Source organism: Drosophila tropicalis, unplaced genomic scaffold (genome assembly GCF_018151085.1).
Source record: "Drosophila tropicalis isolate 14030-0801.00 unplaced genomic scaffold, ASM1815108v1 contig_979, whole genome shotgun sequence".
In the NCBI taxonomy this organism is placed as follows: domain Eukaryota; kingdom Metazoa; phylum Arthropoda; class Insecta; order Diptera; family Drosophilidae; genus Drosophila; species Drosophila tropicalis.
The window spans coordinates 640,497-665,378 of NW_027173482.1; the positions used below are offsets into that span (position 1 = coordinate 640,497).

The 24,882-nt window shown below is 38.3% G+C and overlaps 1 protein-coding gene across 4 annotated transcripts in view; it reads right to left on the reverse strand.

Annotated features, from left to right (window-relative positions):
* The window catches only part of LOC137586301 (phenoloxidase-activating factor 2), a 71,415-nt gene extending 48,815 nt beyond the window's left edge, over positions 1-22,600 (reverse strand). Inside the window, exon 1 of one of the 4 annotated variants that reach the window (XM_068302309.1) lies at positions 22,576-22,600. In XM_068302309.1, coding sequence (XP_068158410.1) covers positions 22,576-22,585 — 10 coding nt within the window. In that variant the 5' untranslated portion in view covers positions 22,586-22,600. Of the gene's footprint in view, positions 1-20,732; positions 20,847-21,819; positions 21,911-22,575 lie in introns of those variants that run through there. The other 3 variants (XM_068302306.1, XM_068302307.1, XM_068302308.1) reach the window with 3 other exon arrangements.
* Between the last annotated feature and the right edge of the window lie 2,282 nt (positions 22,601-24,882).

Here is a 24,882-nt window from a genome sequence, read left to right on the forward strand (position 1 = left end):
CCAAAGCATTAAAGGCCATTCATTGGTCTTTTTTCGGCACCGCTTTAGGTTCTTCAAGCGAAAAACTTTGGAATTCAAATATAAAACCCAAGAATACGACTTGGAATGCTTGGAAAACTCTGGAATTCAAGTATAAAAACAAAGTTACGATTTGGAACGTTTTGGAATCAGAGAAAAATCCCCAGTCACGACTTGGAACGATTGGAACAATTTGAAATTAAAAAAAAAAACGAAAGATACTACTTGGAACGCTTGGAACACTTTGGAGCTGAGGACCCTAAAAGGTTCATGCATGGCATAGTTAGAATTACAAAGACTAAGGGATAAAGGTATCAAAGGATGTCTACTCCGTCTTCATGGTCTCCGACAGATTTACCTGAGCTAATAGCTCAGGCGAGTCGATATCACCAATTAGGAGCTTGTGCATAAAAATAACACCAAACATAAATTTACGGCTAGTTAGGGAAGGAAGGTTAATCAAGAGAATTCTACTAGAATACGAAGATAAATTGACATTGCGATCCCAGCTTAAGCTACGAAGAGCAACTAGCAAGAACTGCATTTGAACGGATTCAAGTCTAATCTGGTGCGACTCATATTGAGGTGACTAAATGCAAGATCCATACTCTAAAATAGGACGGACAAGCGAAGTTAAAAGAACTTCAGTTATATAGGGGTCGTCAAATTCTTTTGACCATCTTCTAATGAAACACAGAACACTTATGACCTATGCGACCGTGGTGGAAATATGGGTGTTAAAATTTAAGTGTTGGTCCATAAGTACGCCCAAATCATTCATATTGTTTAGATGTTATAAAGGACTATTGTTTAGAAAATAAGTGACCAGTTGAGGAGAGTTACGCAAAAAAGTCAATACCTTACATTTGGTAGTGTTAAGATTTAGTAGATTAAAATGGCACCAGGACTAAAAATGTTTAAGATCAGCTTGTAGCCGATTAAATGAATCTGTATCTTTATAAATAAGACAAAGCTTGACATCGTCAGCATACATAAGCACACGCGAATGAACGATGACTGATGGAAGATCGTTAATGAATAATGTGAAAAGCAGAGGGCCAAGAAGACTACCTTGAGGTACACCAAAAGTCACAGGAATGGAATCGGAAAAAGAAGACTTAAAAAGTACCTTCTGTTTTCTATTTGTTAAATATTCTCGAACCCAAGAAAGGAAAAGAGGTGGAAACCCAATGTCGTTCAGTTTAGAAAGAAATAAAGTATGATTAACAGAATCAAAGGCTTTGCTGAAGTCAATGTATATAACATCAGTTTGTTTAGCATTTTTGAACCCCTTGCTAATTATAGATGTAAATTCTAAAAGGTTAGTGGTTGTAGATCTACGTTTCACAAACCCATGTTGGGATGGCGGAATAATAGAGCTGCAAAAATGTTGCAATTAAGAAGTCATAATTTTCTCAAAAGCTATAGTTAGAGGCTTAATATATATGCAGAGGAATGATATACGACTCCTTCCAAATAGATGGAAAAGAGGAAGATTCGACAGACAATAGAAACAATTTTAAAATGGGTTTACATAATGTGTTTGCACAGAACCTGAGTACACATCCAGGAAGACCATCTGGCCCCGGAGAATAAAAAGGTTTAACTAGTTTAAGTTCGCTGAGAAGAGAACTTTGATCAATCACTGGATTGAAAATGCAATTAGCCTTTTTTAAATGATATATCCTTATCAATAAGGATATATAAGTTGTTTTGAAAATATCAAAGAAGCTAACATCGGCTATGCCGAAGTTTGTATACCCTTGGAGTCCTTGACAAAATTAATTTTACATGTTCAATTCAATTCAAGCGCCGCCGTGTGCAGACGTGTTGTTTAATGCACTCCTCAAAATTTAGTGTAAAAATAAAAACGATCACGTTTGCAAAAATTGTGTAGGGCTCTCAGCCGCCTCAGAGACGCATATTTACAATCATATTGCTATTGGTTTGTTCTAATGGCAATAAATACTAAGTTGCAACAACGACTCTCAGTCCAACGCAACAACGCATACTTTTCGGTGGTGTCGCCGACCACACTGTATGCTACCGTAAGCAATAACACCGAATGTGCAAGCCACTCAGCAATCAACAGCAATTTACCGTGGAGAGAGCAGTGTGCTTCTCCATCAATATCGATAACGGAGTCACCGATTGCACCGACCAGCACCGGTGAAAACAACTACTGCAACGTCTGCCGAAGTATTGACCTGCCTCAAGCCGTCACCGACAAGTCGCGCAGAGTCAGCCACAAGAATAAACCCAACGCCTTCTGTCTAAACTGGAATGGATTTAGATATATTAAAATAACTAAGCGGAAGCTGAGCCCGCAAAAGAAAAAAGTGGCAATACGCCGAAAATAACCAAACCAAATGAACGAGTAGCACTCCTAAGCGGGAATCGTTTTAAAATTCTTGCCGATCAGCAAGACGATCAAGCTGGCGCTGTAGATAAAGTTAAATCGGCTAAACCACCCCCTTTATACATCCGTGGAGCCAACTGCAGCGCCCTGATTTCGAAGCTAGTAGAAATAGTAGGGGCAAATAACTTTTTTGTAACCCCTCTAAATAGGGGTAACATAAAAAAAATTAAATGTCAAACCCAAACTGAGGACAATTTCCGCATCATGGTTAAGTCTGTTGTCAACATCATCAACAGGAACAAAGTCGCACAGCCGCTCTTTAAAATCGAGCTCCAACCAGATGCAAAGGGGTCGAAGCCAAATGAAGTGCTCCCAATCTACAACCTTCAGCTCCTATTGCAAAAAAGAATCACCCTAGAGGAGCCCCATAAGAGATACCAACCACCGCAGTGTAAAAATGCCAGGAAACACACCTCTAACAATTGCGACCCCCAGCTGGACCAAAAATCACCTTCAACGCCTCTAAAACTACACCGGAGGTGTTCTCCGCCAAGGCTGTAAGATCTTCTAACATGCCTGCTACAAACAGTCCTAGTGTATTTTTCGCTAATGTGCTCCGAACTGGAAAGACGGAGCCCGCGAAAGAGACCCCATCACACCACCATCTACAGAATCCGCAGCCTAGCGCACCAGAACTTGGCCAGCCAACTCCAAGTGGCTTAGAGGCCCTATTGATATCACTGAATCAAAACGTTTTTTTTTTTTTTTTCATATTGTTTATTTATTTGCGATCTATCCTAAGGGGACAATAAGCAAATGTAAGGCCAGAATCAAAACATGACCGCTTTTATGGCGTTCATGAAAAACTGTATGCAGAAACTGATGCGGAATCAAAACCTGCTTATCCAGAAGCTTATCGAGAATAAATAATGGCTTCCCTACGTCTATGTCTTTGGAATGCTAACGGCATCTCCAAGCACAAAAACGAACTGCAACTATTCCTAGACTCAAGTGAAATCGACGTTTTGCTGATATCGGAAACACATTTAACATCAAAAAATAATTTTCAAATACCAAAATATACCTTCTACGTAACAAACCATCCAGACGGAAAAGCTCATTGCGGGACTGGTATCCTAATCAAAAACCGTATAAAACACTCGATCCTCAACAGATTTGAAACACAGCACCTACAAGCAACTGCTATAACCGTCCAAACCAGCTGCGGCAACCCTACATTGCAATGTATGGGATTGTTAGTCGACAAGCCCAAAGTTGGAGGGTCTGGATCATCGAATGATGGAAACACTGCCAGACACTTTTTTAATAATGCGTGCCTTTCGGCTGAAATAACTGGCCTGGATGTAGACCTTATTGAAAGATATGGGACAATATTACAAGCCCTCTCTTCTGGTTACCAAATTAATGTAGAAAAATTTAAGGCATTCGCACTTAATATAGTGAATGATCTTACAAGGACATATTCTTGGTACTATCTGCCACCTACCGTTCATAAAATTTTAATTCACGGCCCATACATAATAGAAAATGCTTTACTTTCTATTGGAGAGTTGTCAGAAGAAGCTGCTGAGTCAAGGAAAAGGGAAATTAAAAAATATCGTCTGCAACATACCCGCAAGATTTCTCGTCAGGCAACAAATGAAGATTCATTTAATCGACTATTGCTGACGTCAGATCCTTTTATTACAGAACAGCTAAAGTTACCCAAAAAAAAAAAAAATCAATTTTAAATAAATCTGTTTTTGATTTGTTAGAATAGTATTTTATATTTAATCATACTTAGCATAATATATTACAACAAATTTGAAATATATTCAACTTTTTTAAAAATGGGGATTTGGGGCCATGGCCATGGGTGGCATATCGGAAGGGGCTTACTTACGGAAGATTTATATATATTTTAACAATTACTGTATTTTTATAGAATTTCGGAAAAAATTTCAGAATTTTATCTCCACTAGAAGTATTTTTGGCCGCTCGATCCATACAAGCCCAACCACTGTGCATTGGCTGCCCTGTATTGCCCACTACGCTTCTCAATCTCTGAAAAGGAATTTCCAGATTTCTTTAACACACTCGGATATCGCTTCATTGCAGCAGGGGACTATAACGCCAAACATACGCACTGGGGGTCTCGCCTGGTGAATCCTAAAGGCAAGCAGTTGTACAACCCACTCAATAAGATGGATTGCGTCTCACCGGGTAGGCCTACTTATTGGCCCACAGATCCACGGAAAGTGTCTGACTTGATTGATTTCGCAATAAACAAGAGGATTCCGCGTAATCGGATCACTGCGGATACACTGCTAGATTTAACCTCCGATCACTCTCCAGTGCTATTCACACTATTAACAAGACCTCAAGTACTTGATCGCCCATATAAGCTTACAAAGAACAAAATGAATTGGCTTAAATTTAAAATGTACATGAGTGCCCACATTGACTGTTCGCCGAAACTGGATGCTGCAGAGGACATTGACATGTGCGTCTCTGCACTTGAGTCGTTGATGGAAGCTGCAGCAAGAGTGTCTACTCCACATGCCCCTACTTACACTAAACCTGTTGACAGGCCTACGAACCGGCGGATGGAACAATTAGTAACGGATAAATGACATCTAAGAAGAGAATGGCAGATAACTCGATCACCAGCAGCAAAACTTCGCCTAAGGCATGCCAATCGCAACCTCTCCAAGGAGTTAAGACAAGAGGAAAGCTGAGCTCAAAGGAAATACATACAAAAGCTAAGTCCAACCAGCACTAAACATCATCTGTGTAAAGCCCACCCAACTTTAAGCGCTCCTACAGAGACAGTTTCACCGATAAGGGGTCCAACGGGTGGATGGGCCCGCAGTGACGAAGAGAGGGCATCCGTATTTGCCACACATCTTAAAATGGTTTTCCAGTCAAATCCAATATCAAACTCATTTGTACTTCCCCCTTTGAGCACATTAACGTATAGTGAGTACTCAGAACTCCAATCGGATAAGGTCACTGCAGTTATTAAAAATCACATAAAGCCGAACAAAGCCCCTGGCCATGACCTAATCACATCGAAAATGATCCTACAACTCCCTATCATCGCCATACAATACATCTGCAAACTGTTCAACGCTATAATAAGAATTGGCTACTTCCCAAGAGCATGGAAAAGGTCCACTATCATCATGATTCCTAAAGTGGGAAAGGACAAAACCTATCCATCATCCTATAGGACAATTAGTTTGCTGTCATGTCTTTCGAAGCTTTTTGAAAAGGCACTGCAGGTCCGACTAAACTCATTTCTGGCATCGGAGAACACAATCCCTTCACACCAGTTCGGCTTCCGCGAAAAACATGGGACAATCGAACAACATCTGAAATACGAACAGCATTCGAACTAAAAGAAGACTGTGCGGCTGTATTTCTCGGAGTTGCCCAGGCTTTCGATAGAGTTTGGCGGTTTTGCAGGGTCTGATGTTCAAAATCCGGCAAAAATTCCCACAGGGCGCAGTCGAATATTTTAAGATCAATCACGGGGGCTTCGTGGTACATACGAAACTACAACATTCAAAATGATCTAAATATACCTAGCGTAAAATCTGAAATATGTAGTCGACAACTGAACACACCCTAATGTTCTTGACAATTCCCTTACGCAAACTAATAATAGAACTCGTCTTAAAAGAAATGATAGACCCACCCAATAATAAGTGATTAGGGCCGCCTGCAATATCCCCAGGATTTTTCTTAAGTACTAGATTAAGAAAAATATCTCAAACTTGTTGTTAGGCTCTAATTTAAGAGTAGATTCAACAAAGATATATTCAACATTAAAAAAAAAAACATGTGCAAAATTAGTTTTCTGCAACTGTAGTCATCAATACACAAACAAAACATTATTACTCTTTTTACTAAAATTTTTTCTTTTTCTTCCATCATTCCCTAAGCAAAGCACGGCTCGCATACACATACAGTTAGTGTAGCGTTGCGTCTATGTGTGTATGCATGTGCTCTGTTGATTTGATGATGACGTAGTAGGCAGCAATCAGCACTGCCGGCATCGATTGAACCGATTTATATTGACTGTAACTTGTGTTCTATTTATCCGATCGGACTTGGAAATTTTGGAATATGAGTTTTTATATCCATTACTATCACCGTAGTAAATTTCATAAAAAAGACCCCAAACAAAATTTCATCGCACCGACGGACGGACGGACAGACGGATAGACGGACATGGCTATACCAACTCAGCTTCTCATGCTGATCAAAAATATATCTACTTTATGGGGTCGGAAACGTCTCCTTCTGTGCGTTACAAACATCTGACCAATTTTATAATACCCTCTGCAAGGGTATAAAAATTCGCAAACATATTCGCAACAGCCTGATCAGTGCTCGCTTTTTTATTTTGAAAAAAAAAATAGATGGGTGCACCCAGAGGTCTTACGTTTAGAATTAACAAAATTATAAAATTGTTTAGGGTCAGAAGAAAAATGAAGCTTACACCGCTGAAGATAATTCTTATAGCATTGTGTATTAAGCATCTTGAATTTCGAACGAGCGACTGTATACAGAGAGTAATCTGATGAACGACGTGTTTTTTGTAACTTCTTATAATATCGAGTCTTCACATTTTTCAAATTGGATAAATCTCGAGAGAACCAGGAAGGTTTGTTATGCCACTCCAGCCTACCAGGAGGCACACAAATATCAAAAAGTGAATTCAGAGTATCATAAAAAAAAACTAACAGCTGAATTCATATCTCTACAATTTTACAGATAAGACCAATCGGTGGTGGTAATGTTTTCATTAAGGCTGGCAAAGTCAGTCTTACGAAAGCACCTAGTTTGAGTCAACTCATTTGAAGCAAGTTATGGTGAAAGCAAGGACAGATCAATTTTTAAATTAAATGTAGGATGAAATTTGTCTCGGGTAGAACAAATGGTTCGATCCTAGAAACATTACAATAAGAAGAATCCAATACAAAAAAAGATATTACGATTTTCCATTAGAATTTAAGACAGGATTGACTTGGTATAAAGATAAGCCTAGGAGGCCATCAATAAAGTCATGTGACATAGAGGGCAGCAATATGGTAGATTCATCTGTTGGTGACCATGTTGAAGCGGGTAAATTAAAATCACCTACAACTATGAGCATGTCTTGACTGGAAACTAAAGAGGAGACAAACTGAATTGCTTCTAAATGATTTTAATATACCACCATGTCTGACAATGGTGGAATATAGGAACAAGTAATAAAAGCATTAAAAGATTTAAAATTTACTTTAACACCGACAAACTCAATTTCCTGGGTACTAGAAAATTGAATCGTTTCAGACGATAAAGCAGCATCCACAGTACGTTCCATGCCGTTTCGAGACCATCATTTGTAAGCGGGTATTCTGCTACAATGAGGTTGGCTTCACCCCTCGCTTTCGCTAGGAGATGGTGCAGTTTTTTCCTCTCTTACAACGCTCGAACTCGATCACGATAGACTTGGAGCGTATATACGCTGACCTCGGACAATAAAGTGACGTGGGTGTCGACTTCAAACTGAATTACCGCCAATCAAGATTAACTTCTGCAACGCCACGCTGGAAGCAACTAAAGTCCTTTTGGACCGAGTGACTCTTGGGGCAGTTACCAAAATCTGTGGAGGTGGTACCAGTGGCTTGACCCTTTTTTGGCTTGCTCGACGTGGCTCTGACGTGGCTTGCTGAGAAATCGTGTTTAATGGTGCGGAAGTGGGAGCTAATGGACTAGAAAGGGTCTGAAGCGCTCTGGAAGGAGGAGTAGTAGGGCTGGTACTCTTTTGACGGGGACTTGGATCAAAAATCGAAGATTTGCGCGCGACAGCAGTGGTCTTAGCCTCTTTTTCGTGCTTATAACCCCACAGAATTGGCAAGGCTAAGGAATTAGTAAGAACACAACCTGGAACGTTTGGAAAAACCTCAGACTCTACCAAACACCCTGGAACGCCTTAAAATTGAATAAAAACAAAAAACGCAAGTTGGAACGTTTGGAATAACATAAAACGGTGCCGAAAAAAGACCAATGAATGGCCTGGAATGCTTTGGAATTTAAAAATAAAACCAAAGATACGACTTGTAATGCTTGGAACACCTTGGAATTCAAATATAAAACCCAAGAATACGACTTGGAATGCTTGGAATTCTGGAATTCAAATATAAAACCAAAGTTACTACTTGGAACGTTTTGGAATCAGAATAAAATCCCCAGTCACGACTTGGAACGATTGAAACAATTTGGAATTTAAAAGAAACCAAAGATACGACTTGGAACGCTTGGAACACTTTGGAATTTAGATATAAAACCAAAGATGCATCTTGAAACGCTGTGGAATTGGAACAACCAAATTGAAATTTCGTTGCCAACCGCCACGCGAGCAACGGATCGCAAGGTAAGAAATGCACGATTTTTGGAATTGTGGAGTTGGGACGGAAATTTCACCAAGTTTCTGGGCTAAAAAGCGAAACGATTGGGAAAAGAATTCAGCAAAATAATGAAAAATTAATTTTCCAAGCTTATTTTCCAAAATAAGCTATGCTTTATTTTTTTGTCGCGTTTATGGAAAAAATAGTTATATTTATAGATTTGTGTGCGAATATAAAAATTATGGAATATATATATATATATGAATATGTAAATTTTGGAATATGTGAATATGAATGAATGATATATATTTATGATAATGAATGAATATTTGTGTATGGATGTATTAATTGTCTCCGCTTATTCGGAGACTAATAATGTTTAAAATATGTATGTGAAATGGAAATATGCAGAGGTGTGAATGGATTGGATGAATATAAATTTCTATATTAAAAATTTATTATTTTGGGTTGAAAACTTTTCTCTTTGTGGTTCCACGTTTTACGTAGCGCACACAATTTTCACTGGAGTGGACGCATGGATGGATAAATATGGCGCCTTATATACTGGGCATATAAATATGTATAAAAATTTGAGACCAAATTATCTTTCTTTTCAAGAGGAAAGAAACGAATTGAGTGCAGGAATTTTGCGCCAAAGTAATTTTTTGAGTAGCAAAATCAGGGGAAGCAATTATATGTATGTGAGTTTGCGTACGGATGCTGAAGGCATGTACATGTACTCATATTATTTATTTATGTAAATCAACTAACACAGCAGTCTACGAAACAGTTTAAGCTAAAGACAGATAGTAATTAAATGAAGAAGGCAACTTAGCTTTATTCACAACTAAACATCCCCGACCCGGTGGAGGTTTTTTATTTGCACAAGGTGCCAGCTATGCCTTGGTTCACAGCCAATGTGGTCAGGGATGAGTTGCAGCCAATCCGAGTCCAGAACATTTTTATTGGTTTCGCTGTAGATGATTAAAAAATATAGCGCGAAGAGAAGTGACAGAAAGATGAGGAGAGATAAGGTGGGAAAGGTTGTTAAAAGATTGGCAAAGAACACGAAAAGGTTCGTGAAGAGAGAAGTTAGTCAGACATCTACTAAGGTGAATAGGAAAATTGTTTCTGGTCTGACGTGAGGGAACACCAAAATATAGCGTATCTAGTAAATTGGTAGAAATGACTTCGCCGTTGACTAGTTTATGGAGAAAGAGAATGCCAAAAACAAGCCTACGGTTATAAAGTGAAGGAAGATTAATAAGAAGAAGTCTGTCAGAATAAGAAGGTAGGCGAAGACCCGGGTCCCAATTTAGACCGCGTAGCGCAAACTTAAGGAATTGCTTCTGTACCGATTCAATTCTACACTGGTGAACATCATATTGCGGGTTCCACACTGGCGAGCAATATTCTATAGTAGGGCGAACTAACGAAGTATATAAAACCTTTGTTACATAGGGTTCATCAAATTCTTTGGCCCAACGTTTAATGAAGCCAAGAAGGCTGCATGCTCTATTGACAATTGAAGAAATATGAACATTAAATAAAAGTTTAGGGTCAAACATAACGCCTATGTCTTTGAATGATGGTACAAAATCTAACAGAACAGACTTAATAGAGTAATGAGCTAGGAGCGGAGACAAACGACTGAAAGTCATAAAAGAACACTTAGGGGCATTAAGGTGTAATTTATTAACGTGGCACCAATCACAGAACGCATCGAGATCTGATTGCAAGTACTGTTGGAAAGAAGGATCATTACAGGAATAACAAATAAAGACGTCATCCGCAAACATGAGCACGCGTGAATGAGCCAAGGCCAAAGGCAAATCATTTATAAACAATGTAAATAATAGTGGGCCCGGATAACTGGGGAAAAACCTATGATGTTAAGTTTTGCGAGAAGCGTAGAATGATCAACCGTACCAAAGCCTTACTATATCAATTAGTATAAATAACATCAGTTTGACACTTTTTACGGACGCCATGGTGTACAAGGGTAGTCAATTCTAAAAGGTTGGTAAGCGACGAACGACCTTTCATGAAGCCATGCTGGATAGATGTTGAAGGGAAGACGTAATAATTTTCTCAAACAGTTTAGGTATTGCCGAAATTTTGGCAATGCTACGGTAGTTAGAAACATCCGATTTGCTACCCATTTTAAAAAGCGGAATAATAAAAGACTCCTTCCAAATATCAGGAAAATTACAAGTCTCACTCGATATATAGAATAACCGAGATAAAGGCTTAAATAGGGAAATCGAACACATTTTAAGGATGTAACTAGGTATATTATCAGGCCAGGTACGAAGGAAGACGTCATAGATGACAAGCTAGAGATAATACAGTCTTCAGTAATACTAGGAAAAAACATACAATTTAAATGTGGGATTGAGAAGGGATAGGGTGTTGGATCCGAAACAGTAGTAGAATAAGTCGACTGAAAGAATTTAGCAAACAGATCTGCAATATCTGAATCATTATTAGCAGTCTTGTCGTTAAGTCTGAAGGTAGTACATTAGAGCGTCTTTTGGAATTGACAAATTTGTAAAATCTTTTGGGGTTCTTATAAAATTCAACCTTACAGCGAACGAGATAATTGTTGTAGCATTGAGTATTTTAAAGACAAAATTGAGATTTGTATAGTCAAGTCGCGAACCAGTTTTTTTAAATCTTTTAAAATATTTCGATTTAATGTTACGGAGATTAGAGAGCCTGAGAGAGAGCCGTGTGATCCAGACTGGCGAGCTGGAGACGGTAGAGACATTCACATAAGGAACGCATGTATCAATTAGAGAATTAAGAGCAGAGTAGAAAAACTTCACTGCACAATCTATATCGCAGCACTCAAATAGAAATGACCAATCAAAAGAGAAAATAAGGCTGTCAAGAATATTGAAATTTGTTTTACGAAAACATCTACGAAGAGAATTTAAGATGTTATTAAATGAATTAGTAACGGAATTGTAAGAAATAGTAACTTCAATGGTAGGGTGATAAGGGTCTTCAGGTTTCACTAGTGGCTGTTTTTGTGATACAGCACTAACAGTGGGATCAGAGACAAAAACAGAAAGAGCGGAATAGCACATAGTATGAAGCATGTAAAAACCATTTAATAGACATACATTTGGTTTTCGAAATTTGAAATATTCGTTTCACCTGGTGTATGGTATACCCAAGTCGGCGAGTCGACTTACTTACTTCATTTCACTTCTTTTCTAATTGAACTAAAAACTAACTGAGCTAAGACCGGTGGACATGTTCGGAAGAGCGGTGCTAGGAGAAAGCTCGCCTCCCTCAGCCCTTGTGTTGCCCGTTGGGCATAAACACCCCTATAGTTAAAGGCTTCGGACTTTTCGCCATTTATATGCAGAGGAATGATATCCGACTCCTTCCAAATAGATGAAAAAGAAGAAGATTCGACAGACAATAAAAACAGTTTTAAAATGGTTTTACATAATTCGTTGGAATAGAACCTGAGTTCAGGATTGACTTGGAATAAAGATAAGCGTAGAAGGCCATCAATAAAGTCATGTGACAAAGAGGGCAGCAACATGGTAGATTCATCTGTTGGTGACCATGTTGAAGCGGGTAAATTAAAATCAGCTAAAACTATAAGCATGACTGGAAACTAAAGAGGAGACAAACTGAATTGCCTCTAAATGATTTAAATAGATTACAATGTCTGATGATGGTGCAATATAGGAACAAATTATAAAAGCATTTAAAGATTTAAAATTTACTTTAACACCGACAAACTCAATCTCCTGAGTACTAAAAAATTGAATCATTTCAGATGACAAAGCAGCATCAACAGCTATCAGAACGCCACCGAGAGTTTAGGAAGTTTAGGTTTCGGTCCTCTAACATTCTGGTAACCCAGGTTAAGGGACGAAGCTAGTTTTTTGACACACCAGCAGATGCTGATGTGGCAGGAATGGTGTTAGTTGTTGTTGTTGGCAGGCGAATCGGTTGCCGATTTTCCTTTCTTACAATATATTCCTTAAGTATTATAAGTATCGGCCAAAAGTCTTCTCGACAAGCTTCTGAACTGAGTCTCCACCGCAGTAAACTCCGCTTGGAGTTTGTAAAAACCTGCCCTTAGTCCGCCTCATCTCATTCTCGACCTCCCAGCAAGCATCACATCCATATTTTACGCCACCACCTTTAGCAATAGACTCTGTTGGTGTTTAGATTATATAAAATAACATTAAGACATTTATAATATAGAACAAATGAAAATGCATGTCAAAATAAGTATGTAACCCGATTATAGATATCGATGGCTCATCAGTCATAAGTAGATCTGATATGATCAGCAGTAACAATAACGACCTAGTTAATTAAGCTGCTGTGGTTATCGATTATCAATAAAGACGTATTTTGCTGACCTAACACTATGTGGAACTATGCACTGGTGAGCTCTGTTTTTTAACTATAAAAGAAATGCATTAGTAAGATCAGATACCAATTGTAGTTACATCGGGTGTGCTTCGTTGTGTCTTTGGCCTCCATCTCTACCTTTGTAATCTCACTCCGAAGTCCACCCGATTTATTTGTTTGTTACGAAAACCTTGAGTCACTGGTTTATGTGCTAGTGCCTATTTATATATAAATAAATAAACATTTAATTAATTCAAGAATTACTAACGTCTTCCATTGAACATTTTGGTGATCCCGACATTGGCGGCTTGGTAACAGACTTCATCAAGGAGAATATTTGGTCAACTCAGACGACCAAACTTTCAACAACAAGGAAACTGGTCAACTAGGCGGCTACTTTCTTTGCACGCTTTGGACACAGAGCAATCCTAAGCGAGGGAACAAATTGATTAACAGTTCACATCAATCTGGGGTCCCGACGAAAAACATCGCATTTGATTAACTTGGCAATCATTGCGTAGCCAACTTGGCGACTAAAAAAATTTATTGGAAAACTAGGAGTTGGTTTTCCGCAACGTGGTAGCAGTGCATACCCATTGGAGAATCCCGGGAAGTAGCCATATTCATGTCGTTAGAGCGGCGAATGCGCCCTGACATAAAAAAGGAGTATGTGAAATTTATGTCAGAATATGAAAGCTGTTCATATTCTGACATAAATTTCACATACTCACATATGAACAGCTTTCATATTCTGACATAAATTTCACATACTCCTTTTTTATGTCAGGGCGCATTCGCCGCTCTAACGACATGAATATGGCTACTTCCCGGGATTCTCCAATGGGTATGCACTGCTACATATGAAGCAGGTAATGGCAGAACAAATTCCTAACAACCATTACTTTATACCGCATCATTGTGTACTAAAGCCAGAAAGTACCACCACCAAGCTAAGAGTGGTATTTGATGCATCATGCAAAACGTCATCTGTAAAATCACTGAATGACATTTTATATCCTGGACCAGTTGTACAGAGTCAACTCTTCTCAATTCTTCTGCGGTTCAGGACACACAAATATGTGTTCACTGCGAATATTGAAAAAATGTATCGACAAGTTTAGATAATCCCTTCCAATCAATTCAATCAGATGATTGTGTGGAGAGAGGATCCAAGTCAAGAACTAAAGTTTCATAGTTTAAAAACGGTGACTTATGGAACCACATCATATTTTCGACGAAGTGTCTGGAATATTTGGCACTAAAAACATGGAAAAATTGTCCTCTGGAGCATTAGCATTAAAAAATGACTTTTATGTTGATGATTGTCTCACAGAAGCAGACAGTTTACCGGAAGCCCTGCAAATAAGACAAGAGCTTCTAGAAATCCTGAGGCCAAAGGGTTTCAACTTACGAAAATGGTGTTCAAATAGCAGTCAACTTCTAAAGGAAATTCCAAAGGAAGATACGATTGCTGACATCAATCTCGGTGACACACTGGAACAAAGTGTGAAAACATTGGGAATCATATGGGCACCTAAAGACGATCAATTATGTGGAAAGTCTCGAAAGCATACAAAAGGAATAACCAGACGAATAGTGCTATCTGAAGTCGGTCAAATCTTCGATCCTTTAGGGCTGTTCGCACCTGTGGCGGTAAGAGTGAAAATGTTTCTTCAACATGTTGCTACCGAATGAATCGAGATGGATGATGACCTGCCGACGTATTTAAAGAAGCAATGGGAAGCCTACAGAGAGGATGTACAGGATGTAAACCACATGAAAATTCCAAGGCATATTTTGGCAAGGTCTCCAATACAAAGGAACTGCACACATTTGTTGATGCATCAGAAATGCATGGAGCGGCAGTTTATGTCCGATCAACCTATAAAAATGGCCAAATTTCAGTAAGATTATTGTGCGCCAAGTCGAGAGTGTCTCCCCTTGAAAAGCAGACACTACCCCGGCTGGAACAATGTGCAGCTGTGCTTGGGGCTGAACTCACGGATAAAGTTCGACAGGATCTCCAATTAGGATCAGAAAGTGTAAAATTATTTCTCTGGTCAGACTCAACAGTAGTACTCTCTTGGATTAATTCACGGGCATCACATTTCCACACGTTTGTGGTTGACCGATTGATCGATTGACCAAAATACATGCAGTATCACATCCAAGGCAATGGCGTCATGTGTTATAAGCGCTCAACGCAGCTGATGTTCTGTCTCGAGGCATATCAGCAGCCCAGCCTAGCACACATACATTATGGTTGTATGGACCACTATTTTTGCATAGACCACAACGACACCGCTGAGAAGAAAACCAAGGTATTCAGCATGGTGGCTGCCACTACAAACAACAAGAGTGAACGGATGTATACGGGAAATCACAGAAATTCATGTTACCAGCTACTGCGAATAGTGGCGTATGTGCTACGCTTTTGTCACAAGCAGAATAGGAAACCAACAACTCAGTTAGAGTTGGAAGAGTTGGACCAAGCACGAAGAATAATCATCAAGCAAATTCAAGAAACAGGATTTGCATATGAATTACGACACTTAAAGAAACGACCTGATCAACCGCTGGATCACAAAAGCACGGTGGCAACATTGCCACTAATTCTGGACGAACATTCAATCATACGAGTAGCAACTCGGCTACAACAAGCTCCAGTATAAACGGAAACAAGGAATCAATATCTCTTGCCGTTTAATTATCCGGTGGTAAAAATGATACTACAGAAACTTCACGAAGAGAATCTTCATTGTGGACATGAGGCACTACGCGGGATAGCTCGGCAACAGTACCACTTTATTAATGTTAAGGATCCAGGGCTGCGTAGCATGCACCAAGTACCGGCCTCAGTTCTTTAAACAAGTCATGGGCGACTTACCTGAGCACCGGGTATCTCAGAATAGACCCTTTCTCAACGCATGAGTGGACTATTGTGGACCATTCTGGATCCATCTTAAAGTTCGAGGAAAACGTCCCGACAAAGCTTACATTCCAGTATTTGTATGCTTTGCAACCAAGGCAGTACACTTGGAGTTGGTCGGAGACCTGTTCACCTCCTCATTTGTGGGTGCGCTTTAGCGCTTCAGAGAAAGATGCCAGACATTATACTGCAATAATGCAACAAACTTTGTTGGAGCAAACAATCAACTGAGAAAAGGCAGCAGGTACTATCAAGGAATTTTGCAACCAAAAAGGAGTGCAATTTAAGTTCATACCACCACGGTCTCCACATTTCGGAGGATTATGGAAAGCTGCGGTAAAGTCCGCTAAGCATTTACTGTTGAAAAACGTATCGACAGCAAACTTAACGTTTGAACAATTGTCTACCATCATTGTCAATGTTGAAGCAGTGCTGAACTCTTGTCCGTTAACCCCAAACTCAGACGATCCCAAGGACTTGACAGCTTAACCCCAGGCCATCTATTAATCGGAGAACCATTGGTAGCCCAACCAGATGCAGAGCCAGTAACACAACGATCGATTCCAGAGCAAGTGCAACGACTTAAGCATACATACTGGACACAGTGGTCTCAGGAGTACCTACAGGAATTGCAGGGTACATCCAAATTGAAGAAACCAAAAAACAATGTCAAAGAAGGCATGATGGTAATTCTAAAGGAGGATAATGAGCCAATCTTGCAGTGGCCGATGGATACGTCCGTGTGGTGGACGTTAAAACAGCCAGAGGCACCTACAAGCGGGCTATCCATAAATTGGCTCCCTTGCTTAGAGAGACGGCGATAAATCGGAAAATCGAGACAGACGACACAGAATCGAAGTCCCAAGAAAACCCTGGTATCGAGGACACAGTAGAACCAGAGACAAAAAGACGTTTGTCTTTCGGTCTGCCACCGTTGGCAATGACGATCTGCCTAATGATGTTGTTACTTCCTATAGCATTTGCTCAAAGAACTAACATAACTCGATTCAACCCCAGACGAGGCATATACTATGAAAGTATTGGCACAGGAAGGATGGCAATGTCTGACTGGACTATTGTGGCATATTACGATCTCGAAACATATTGGGCCGACCTGAAGACATTTTCAGACGGAGTAGTAAAGGTTGGATAAATATGCGTGGTAATGAAGGTTCCAGAGGCTTGCACCGCAATGCAGAGATATAATTGGGAACATTGCGAACGGCCTTCTTGGTGTGCTGGACTTAAAGAATGCAACAGAGATGTCATGCACCTTATGAAAAGTTAAATCAAATGAAGAATACTTATTGAACTTGCTACAAAACCAGACATCTGTAATTGACTCAACGATAAATATCATTAAGCAAAACGAAGCCTCTGTGTTTACAGATGCTCATCATAGCAAAATAAGCCCGTTACTACTATCACCACGCCAGCTTCGGGAACATCTGAACCAACTTAAGAGACATCTTTGGGTTGGATTTGCCAGTTCCAGATAACGACGTCATGCAACTATACGGCTTAATGAAGGCACAAGGCACAATCATGTGATATTTAAAGTCACGTTTCCATTAGTGGCAACGCAGGCAGTCCAACTGTATACCTGACACTCTTTTTTGACTCTTTTTTTACTATAAAAGATATGCATTATTCTTAGAAAGATCAGATACCAATTGTAGCTACATCGGATGTGCATCGCTGTGTCTTTGGCACCCATCTCTACCTTTGTAATCTCACTCCGAAGTCCACCCAATTCATGTGTTGGTTGCGACAACCTTGAGTCTCTGGTTTATGTGCTAGTGCCTATTTATATATAAATAAATAAACGTTTTATTAATTCAAGAATTACTCACGTCTTTCATTGAACAGACTCCTTTATTCTGAATGTGTAACCTGCACACTTAACGTGAACGGCATTGTCACACAACCAACAAAGAATATAATCATGGGAGTCAACCGCATTAGTGACAACTATGCAATTATTTTTTGAGCAGACAACCATTTTATCAAAAAGTTAAATTATTTTAAAAAAGGAATAAAAAAATAAAAATTGTAAAGGTAAAAAATCTATGCATAAGTATACTGACCAGTTCTGACACAAGGGTTAATGTGCAGAGTAAGCCTTCACAACTAAAGAAATTAACAATCAAGAATACACAAAAACAAAAACACGTATCACACAGTCGCGGGTAGATAAAAGACGAGAGCGCAAATCAAACGAGAATAGGAAAGAGCGGGAGAGCGCGTCAAATTGAACACATGCAACAACAATTTGTACGCAAGAGCGCGAGAGTTACGAGAGACACAAAAGCAAAATAGAAAAGCAAAACAACAACACCGCTAACGCAAGTATTGTTGTAAGTTTTGATTTATGTATATTTTAACAAAAACAAATAAGTTTAAAGTTATAGAAAAGTATATAATCGCGAGAAAAAAATAAAATTTGATAAGCGCAAAAACAACATGTCCGTCCTCTGCAACGGGTGAAAGTTAAAATATTATGGCCAAGGACTGCAAGGGTATATAAACTTCGGCCCAGCCGGAGTTAGCTTCTTTGATATTTTTTATAATGCTAACAGCTTCTACACAAATGTGTCTATTCGTTTAGATATCAGTTCAAAAAATTTGTACTGTCCATCATTAGAATGTCATTGCTGTCAAAGGTTCCCTCCAGTACCAAATGTCCCCGGTCGACAATGTCGCCGCATCGTCGACTATACCGAAGTCGGCAGAATTAAATTCTGCCGGCGTCGACATGCAAAGACCAGCCGACGGTGCCCGAACTATCCAATGTCGTCATCGAAACACTTCGGCTACCGAAAAGAGTTGAGCAAACACAATTTCTTGAAAAAAATTGCCACAAAAAAAAAGGCAAGAATAGGAAAAATGCAGCATCATATAATATTTATTTTCATGACGGCTTTTCCATACCCTTGTTACTTATGGATGAGGGAAAAATTTGAACATTATTACCATATACATATTATTTTTATATATACATAATTTGTCAATAACTTGTTACTTATACATAAATTGATCATTAAATAAGCATGTTTTTTTGATGTGAAACATATGTAAATTTCACATAATTTTACATGCATCGTCGGTTATGGCCAAGCATACTCTGTGTTTTCGGCACGCCACAAAAAGGAAGACAAAAAGAACAAAGTTCAAACGGGACATTGCATTGTTGTTTTCATTTACCATTTCGGCACGCGTCGCTTTGTAATTTTCGTTTCTCTTTGCATTTGATTTAAATTTGCGTACAAGACAGTTGTCAAAGATTTCAGTGTGAAAGATTACAGTGAAAATATTTAAATTATTAAAAATTTATAAAGGTAAGTTTGCATGCATTTCAAAATAATTCAAATAAAGTTTCTAAATTTTAAAAATAGAAGTGACAAATTTTAATTTTTTATGTTGCAGATGTCTCAAGGAGTACAGCCGGCGGCATTAGAAGATACATAATTTATTGTTTATGTTTATTGTTATACCCTTGCTGTTAAATAAAAATTTAATAAATGAATAAATTAATAAAAAGAAAATTTTGTATTTTGTATTTTATTTTTGTATGGACAACACTATCGACATTTAATGTAATTGTCGATGGAACGTCCTCTGAAGCGCATGAAAAAAAGTCCCACCGACCAACGGTCGACATTCAACGCAATTGTCGATGGAACGTCCTCTGACGCGCATGCAAAGAAGATCCGTCGATCAACAGTCGACATTCAAAGCAAATGTCGATGAAACGTCCTCTGACACGAACGCAAAGAAGACCTGCCGACGTACCGTCGACGTTCAGAGGAAATTTCTTTGCAAATGTCCCTCAATACATTTTCGAAAAACCATCCGCGGACATACCGTCGACTATGTCGCTCAGTTGTCCCGATTGTCCTTATTGCTAGGCCATCTAATGTTAAATGTCGCCGCAACTTAAATGAGCGTGTCGCCGCTATGTCCCCCAAGACAGCGGACATGTCCCCGGAAACTCGACGGAAAGTCTCCGCAGACACGTACTGCAGGGTTACATTGTGATACCCACAGCCAGAGCGGTGTACTTCCCCTACACGAAGATACATATGTACATACATATCTAAGTATGTATGTATGTATACATATGTATGTATATGTCCTTACATAAGTGGAATAAGTACATACATACATACATATGTTTATGAAAGCTCATTTTATTCGTTCACAGCGTACTTTTCAAGCATCAAATGTACATACATACGTACACACATACATACATACAAATATACATGAATAGATACATTTGTGTATGTACATACATACAAACATATGCAAATTTGTGTGTAGATATGTACATATGTATTTAGGCACACATGTACATACATACATTATATACATACATACATACTTTTGTATCACAAATTCTTTATCATGCAAATTTATTTTTTAGTTTTGTATACCATGTGTATGTTACATATGCATATATGTACATACATATGTACGTACATACACATACATACATATGTATGTATTCATAGATATGCGCATATGCATGTATGTACGTATAATATGCTGTATCTTTTACTACATAAATTCTTATATAAAATTTAGAACTAGTTTGCAATAAAATGGTATTTAGACATTAAAACTTATATTTTTATACCGCCACGTTTAAAGAACTGCACTGAACTGTATTTAAATTTCAGCATTCATTTGTGAAATTTTCTTTTTGTTATCTCAAAGTGGCTTGAAACCGGTTTAGCTTTTAAGATTCTTGAAAAAGCTTGGGACGCATGCAATTGATTCGAGTCGAATCATTCGACAAACAATACATTTAAGTGATCGTGTTACATACATACATACATATGTATGTACATATACATGTATACATACATGTATGTACAGTAGTGTCAAAGTTTTTCGGGCATACAGTTTTTTTTCTCAATTTGGTGTAAAAATACATATGTACATATGTATGTACATAGATCAAATTCATCATCAACTTTATCTTAGATTTACTAGACCTAGCGTATTGCACTATAATGCTCCAGAAAAAATTACGGTTCACAAAACTTACGATACACTATTTTAATACAATGACATCTGATTAAAATTATTTGAAAATCGGAAAAAGTGAAAATTTAGATTAAAAAAAAAAAAAAAAGTAACAGTATGTCCTAAAAACTTTGCCGCCACTGTGCATCCAAATATAAATATACATATGTACATATGTATATGTACATACATATGCATTCATGGACACACATAAATAAACATGCTTATGTACATGAAAATGTAAAAGTACATGCACATGTTCACACATCACACATTTGTACAAAATTTGCGCATGAACTATCCGAATATACATATGTACATACATACATACATACATACATAGGACATACGGACGTTCCATATGTTTTGGCGACTTTAATATACATATGTATGTATGTACATACATATGTACCTTTTCACGCCATGGGTGCGTGGTATAAAAATACATATACATATGTAAGTTAATAAATTAATTTTTTTCATTTTGCACAGAATTACTTGACAAATTGTAGCACGTAGTACTTACATACATATGTATGTGTATTGATTTTGCCACGCCCCCTTACGTTGGAAAAACTCGATTATCTCCCGTATTTTTCAACCTAATGCAATCAAATTTGGCACACTTAAATTTGATACTAATATCCAGCAAAATATTTGATCAAAACCGGACAAGAAATAGTCGAGTTATTCACATAAACGTTTTTCCATAAGACCGGAGATAGCCGTTGGATGGTGGCGGCGCATAGTTGGGCCTCTGCCCGGATAGCGTTGCAAAAATGTCGTTTGGCAGAAATTATATATGCACTCGATAGGAAATACTTTACAGATTATGAATTAAAAAATTTTTGTAATTGGTTGAGATTCAATGGTGCTAGAGGCGCTGTTAGTTGAGATATTTTTAGTCAATGCGAATAAAATAAATAAATCATTGGTTAAGGGATTCGGATGAACTTCGAGGCGGTCTCTATAGCGCGTTCTGTGGGAAGGCCCAGGTCGTGGTGGAGAATTGAATTTCACATGTACCATTCTACTCCTGTAATGCGACGAAGCGCTGTGTTCTGCATGGTTTGGACCCCTTTTTACAGTAGATGCATGGTGCCCATGTGCGAAAATGTGCGAATTCAAATCGTTAGCCATTAAACTAGGGAAACCTATCCCTAAAACGTGTCGCATGTGTTAGGAAGAAGAAGAGCGCTTGCATACTTCGCTATAAATTGGGCGTTGTTAATTGTTAACATTGCACAATAATATTTGTAAAATACTACTTAACTATATATACATATGCATCCTAGAAATATTGGATTTTCATTTAAGGTGATTTTAGGTAATAAATAATTGGGTTTTTTCAAGTTTAATAAGTATTAAACTGGTTTTGGTTACTGCTACGAACATGGAATTTTTCACATGCATTGCAAAATCAAGTGGATGGAATTTACGTTGAAGCTGACCTTGAATCATTAATGACAGTTGTTGGTAAGATCATTGAAAAGTTGGCTGCACCACCTTTTATTTGACTTTTTAAAATAATGTTCGAAAATCTCATTTAAACATTTAAAAACGTCATATAGTCGTTTTAAACAATAAAAAATTTGTGATGAAAAAATAAACGGTTTTCATTCCATTATTAAAGGAAAAACATGCTTGAAAATAGTTTTTGACTTTGACTTTAAATATTACACCAACACTGACACGCAACACTCTTGGCAAACACTCAGTTTGAAGCTTGATGTATTTTTATACCCTTGCAAAAAGGGTATATTAATTTTGGTGCAACGCATAGAACGAAGCATCTCCGACCATACAAAGTATATATATTTTTGATCAGCACGACGAGTCGAGTTCAATTAGCCATGTTCGTCCGTCTGGATCAACGCAAACTCCTCCTAGACCGTAAGAGCAACAGAGCTGAAATTTTGATTGTAAGCTTGTATATACTGCAGGGGTTGTATATCTCGGATTCAGCCGGATCAGGCCACTATATCAAATAGCTCTCATACAAACCCCAAAATCACAAACAGTGACTTTTCTCAATAACTTTGTTCTTTTCTCACACAGGCAGGTTCATCGTTGCATCTGTGTGCATGCTAAATGAATCTTTTGAAGCAGTGATCATTGGTGCAAAGGAAACAACTCTATCCTCTTGCGTGCTCTTTTTATGACAGCGTGAATTTTGAGCAGTGCAAAATTACTTAGCATGCATATGTATGGTGCAAGTGAGATGGAACGACAGATTGTCGAATTTTTTCGTTAGTCAAAGGTAGAGCATACAGATAAGAAGGTTACTTAAATGTAATGGATGTCACGTTTACGCAGAGAGAGCGCGAACGGTACGTAGATCACTCTTCGTTGTTCGCCAAGATCCTGTTTATGGTTCAATGCAGCGGCAGGTAAACAATGCCAAACATGCAGATCGCAGAGAGAACCAGGACTACAGAGAAGAAGAGCGGAACCGTGATGCAAATAACCGTCAAATTGCAAGACGGAGTTCTAGCACAAAAAGGTAAATTTCTCTTAAGTTTCCCTGATTAGACATCTCAAAAGCCTTCTATTTCGTCAATAAAAGTTAATTTTAAAAATGACATTTTTTTATTTTGCTCAACATGCCATAGAGCAATAAATATAGAAAAATTCCAAAATTATGCCTTTCAAAAAATTTTTGCATTCGTTGAAACTATAGAATGCAAGCAGGATAAAACATGTGTAGAAGAAAGCCTTTTTTACGCGTTATCCCTAGGCTATGCAAGGCAGTGTGCAGTAAGAGGATCAGTTGTTAATGTACCTATTTCCTTTAATAATACTGTAACAGCTCTGCCCCGTACCTTTGACAATACCCATGTGGTGCAAATACTCCTGAAGTAGAAACTAGAGTACATAGACAGTTTCATGACTATTACCTAATAGGCTTGAAGGCTTCATTAGTCAATGTAATTATTCAAAAGCAAAGATATTTTTGGCGATTTTGAACTAGCTAATTATTATTAGAGAATAGAATTTCTACAACGTGGCTCACCACACTCTCATGGGATATATTGGTTAAACGGAGCTTTAAACATGGAGAATACTAATGGAGGTTAAACACAGAAGATTTTCTTAGATTCAATAATATGTTCATTACTACTAACGAAGATAATGAGGATTTTCAATATGTTCTGAGGTATCAATACCATAAACACAGTGGCACATGCAAAAGCGAAATTCGTAGCGAAAGAAAATGTCGGTTTAACAATCCCCACCCGCTAATGAGAGAATTTATAATTCTAAATCCCTTTGGTGGGGAGGAAACTGTCCAAGAACAGTATAAAATTTAGACGTAGTCGTGCAACGCTCAGTACAAACAAGTAGCCCATATGACACCAGGCCCGGGCTTGTTACGAATGACCCTTAGTGAAGTTAATGTTACTGCTCTACCCATTCCGACCTAAGGGCAAAGGTAAGGACAAGAGTGCAGTTTTTATACCCGGAAGCGATCTCTGTTGAAGTCACGACATAGTATAAGAAAAGGTTGATGCAGAGCAAAGTTAGTTGTGCAAGTAGAAAGCATAAGCGGTGTGAAATTCCGGATCCTTGTAGATATGACAGAACTGTTAATTTGGCTAAACAGCTCGGAAGAGTCGATCTCATCATTCAAAAGTTTGTAAAGTAAAGTTACACAAAGCATAATTCTACGATTAGTAAAAGAAGGAAGGTTAATTAACTGAAGTCGGCTAAAAAAAGATGGAAGTTGTACGGTTGGATCCCAGCGCAAATCACGAAAT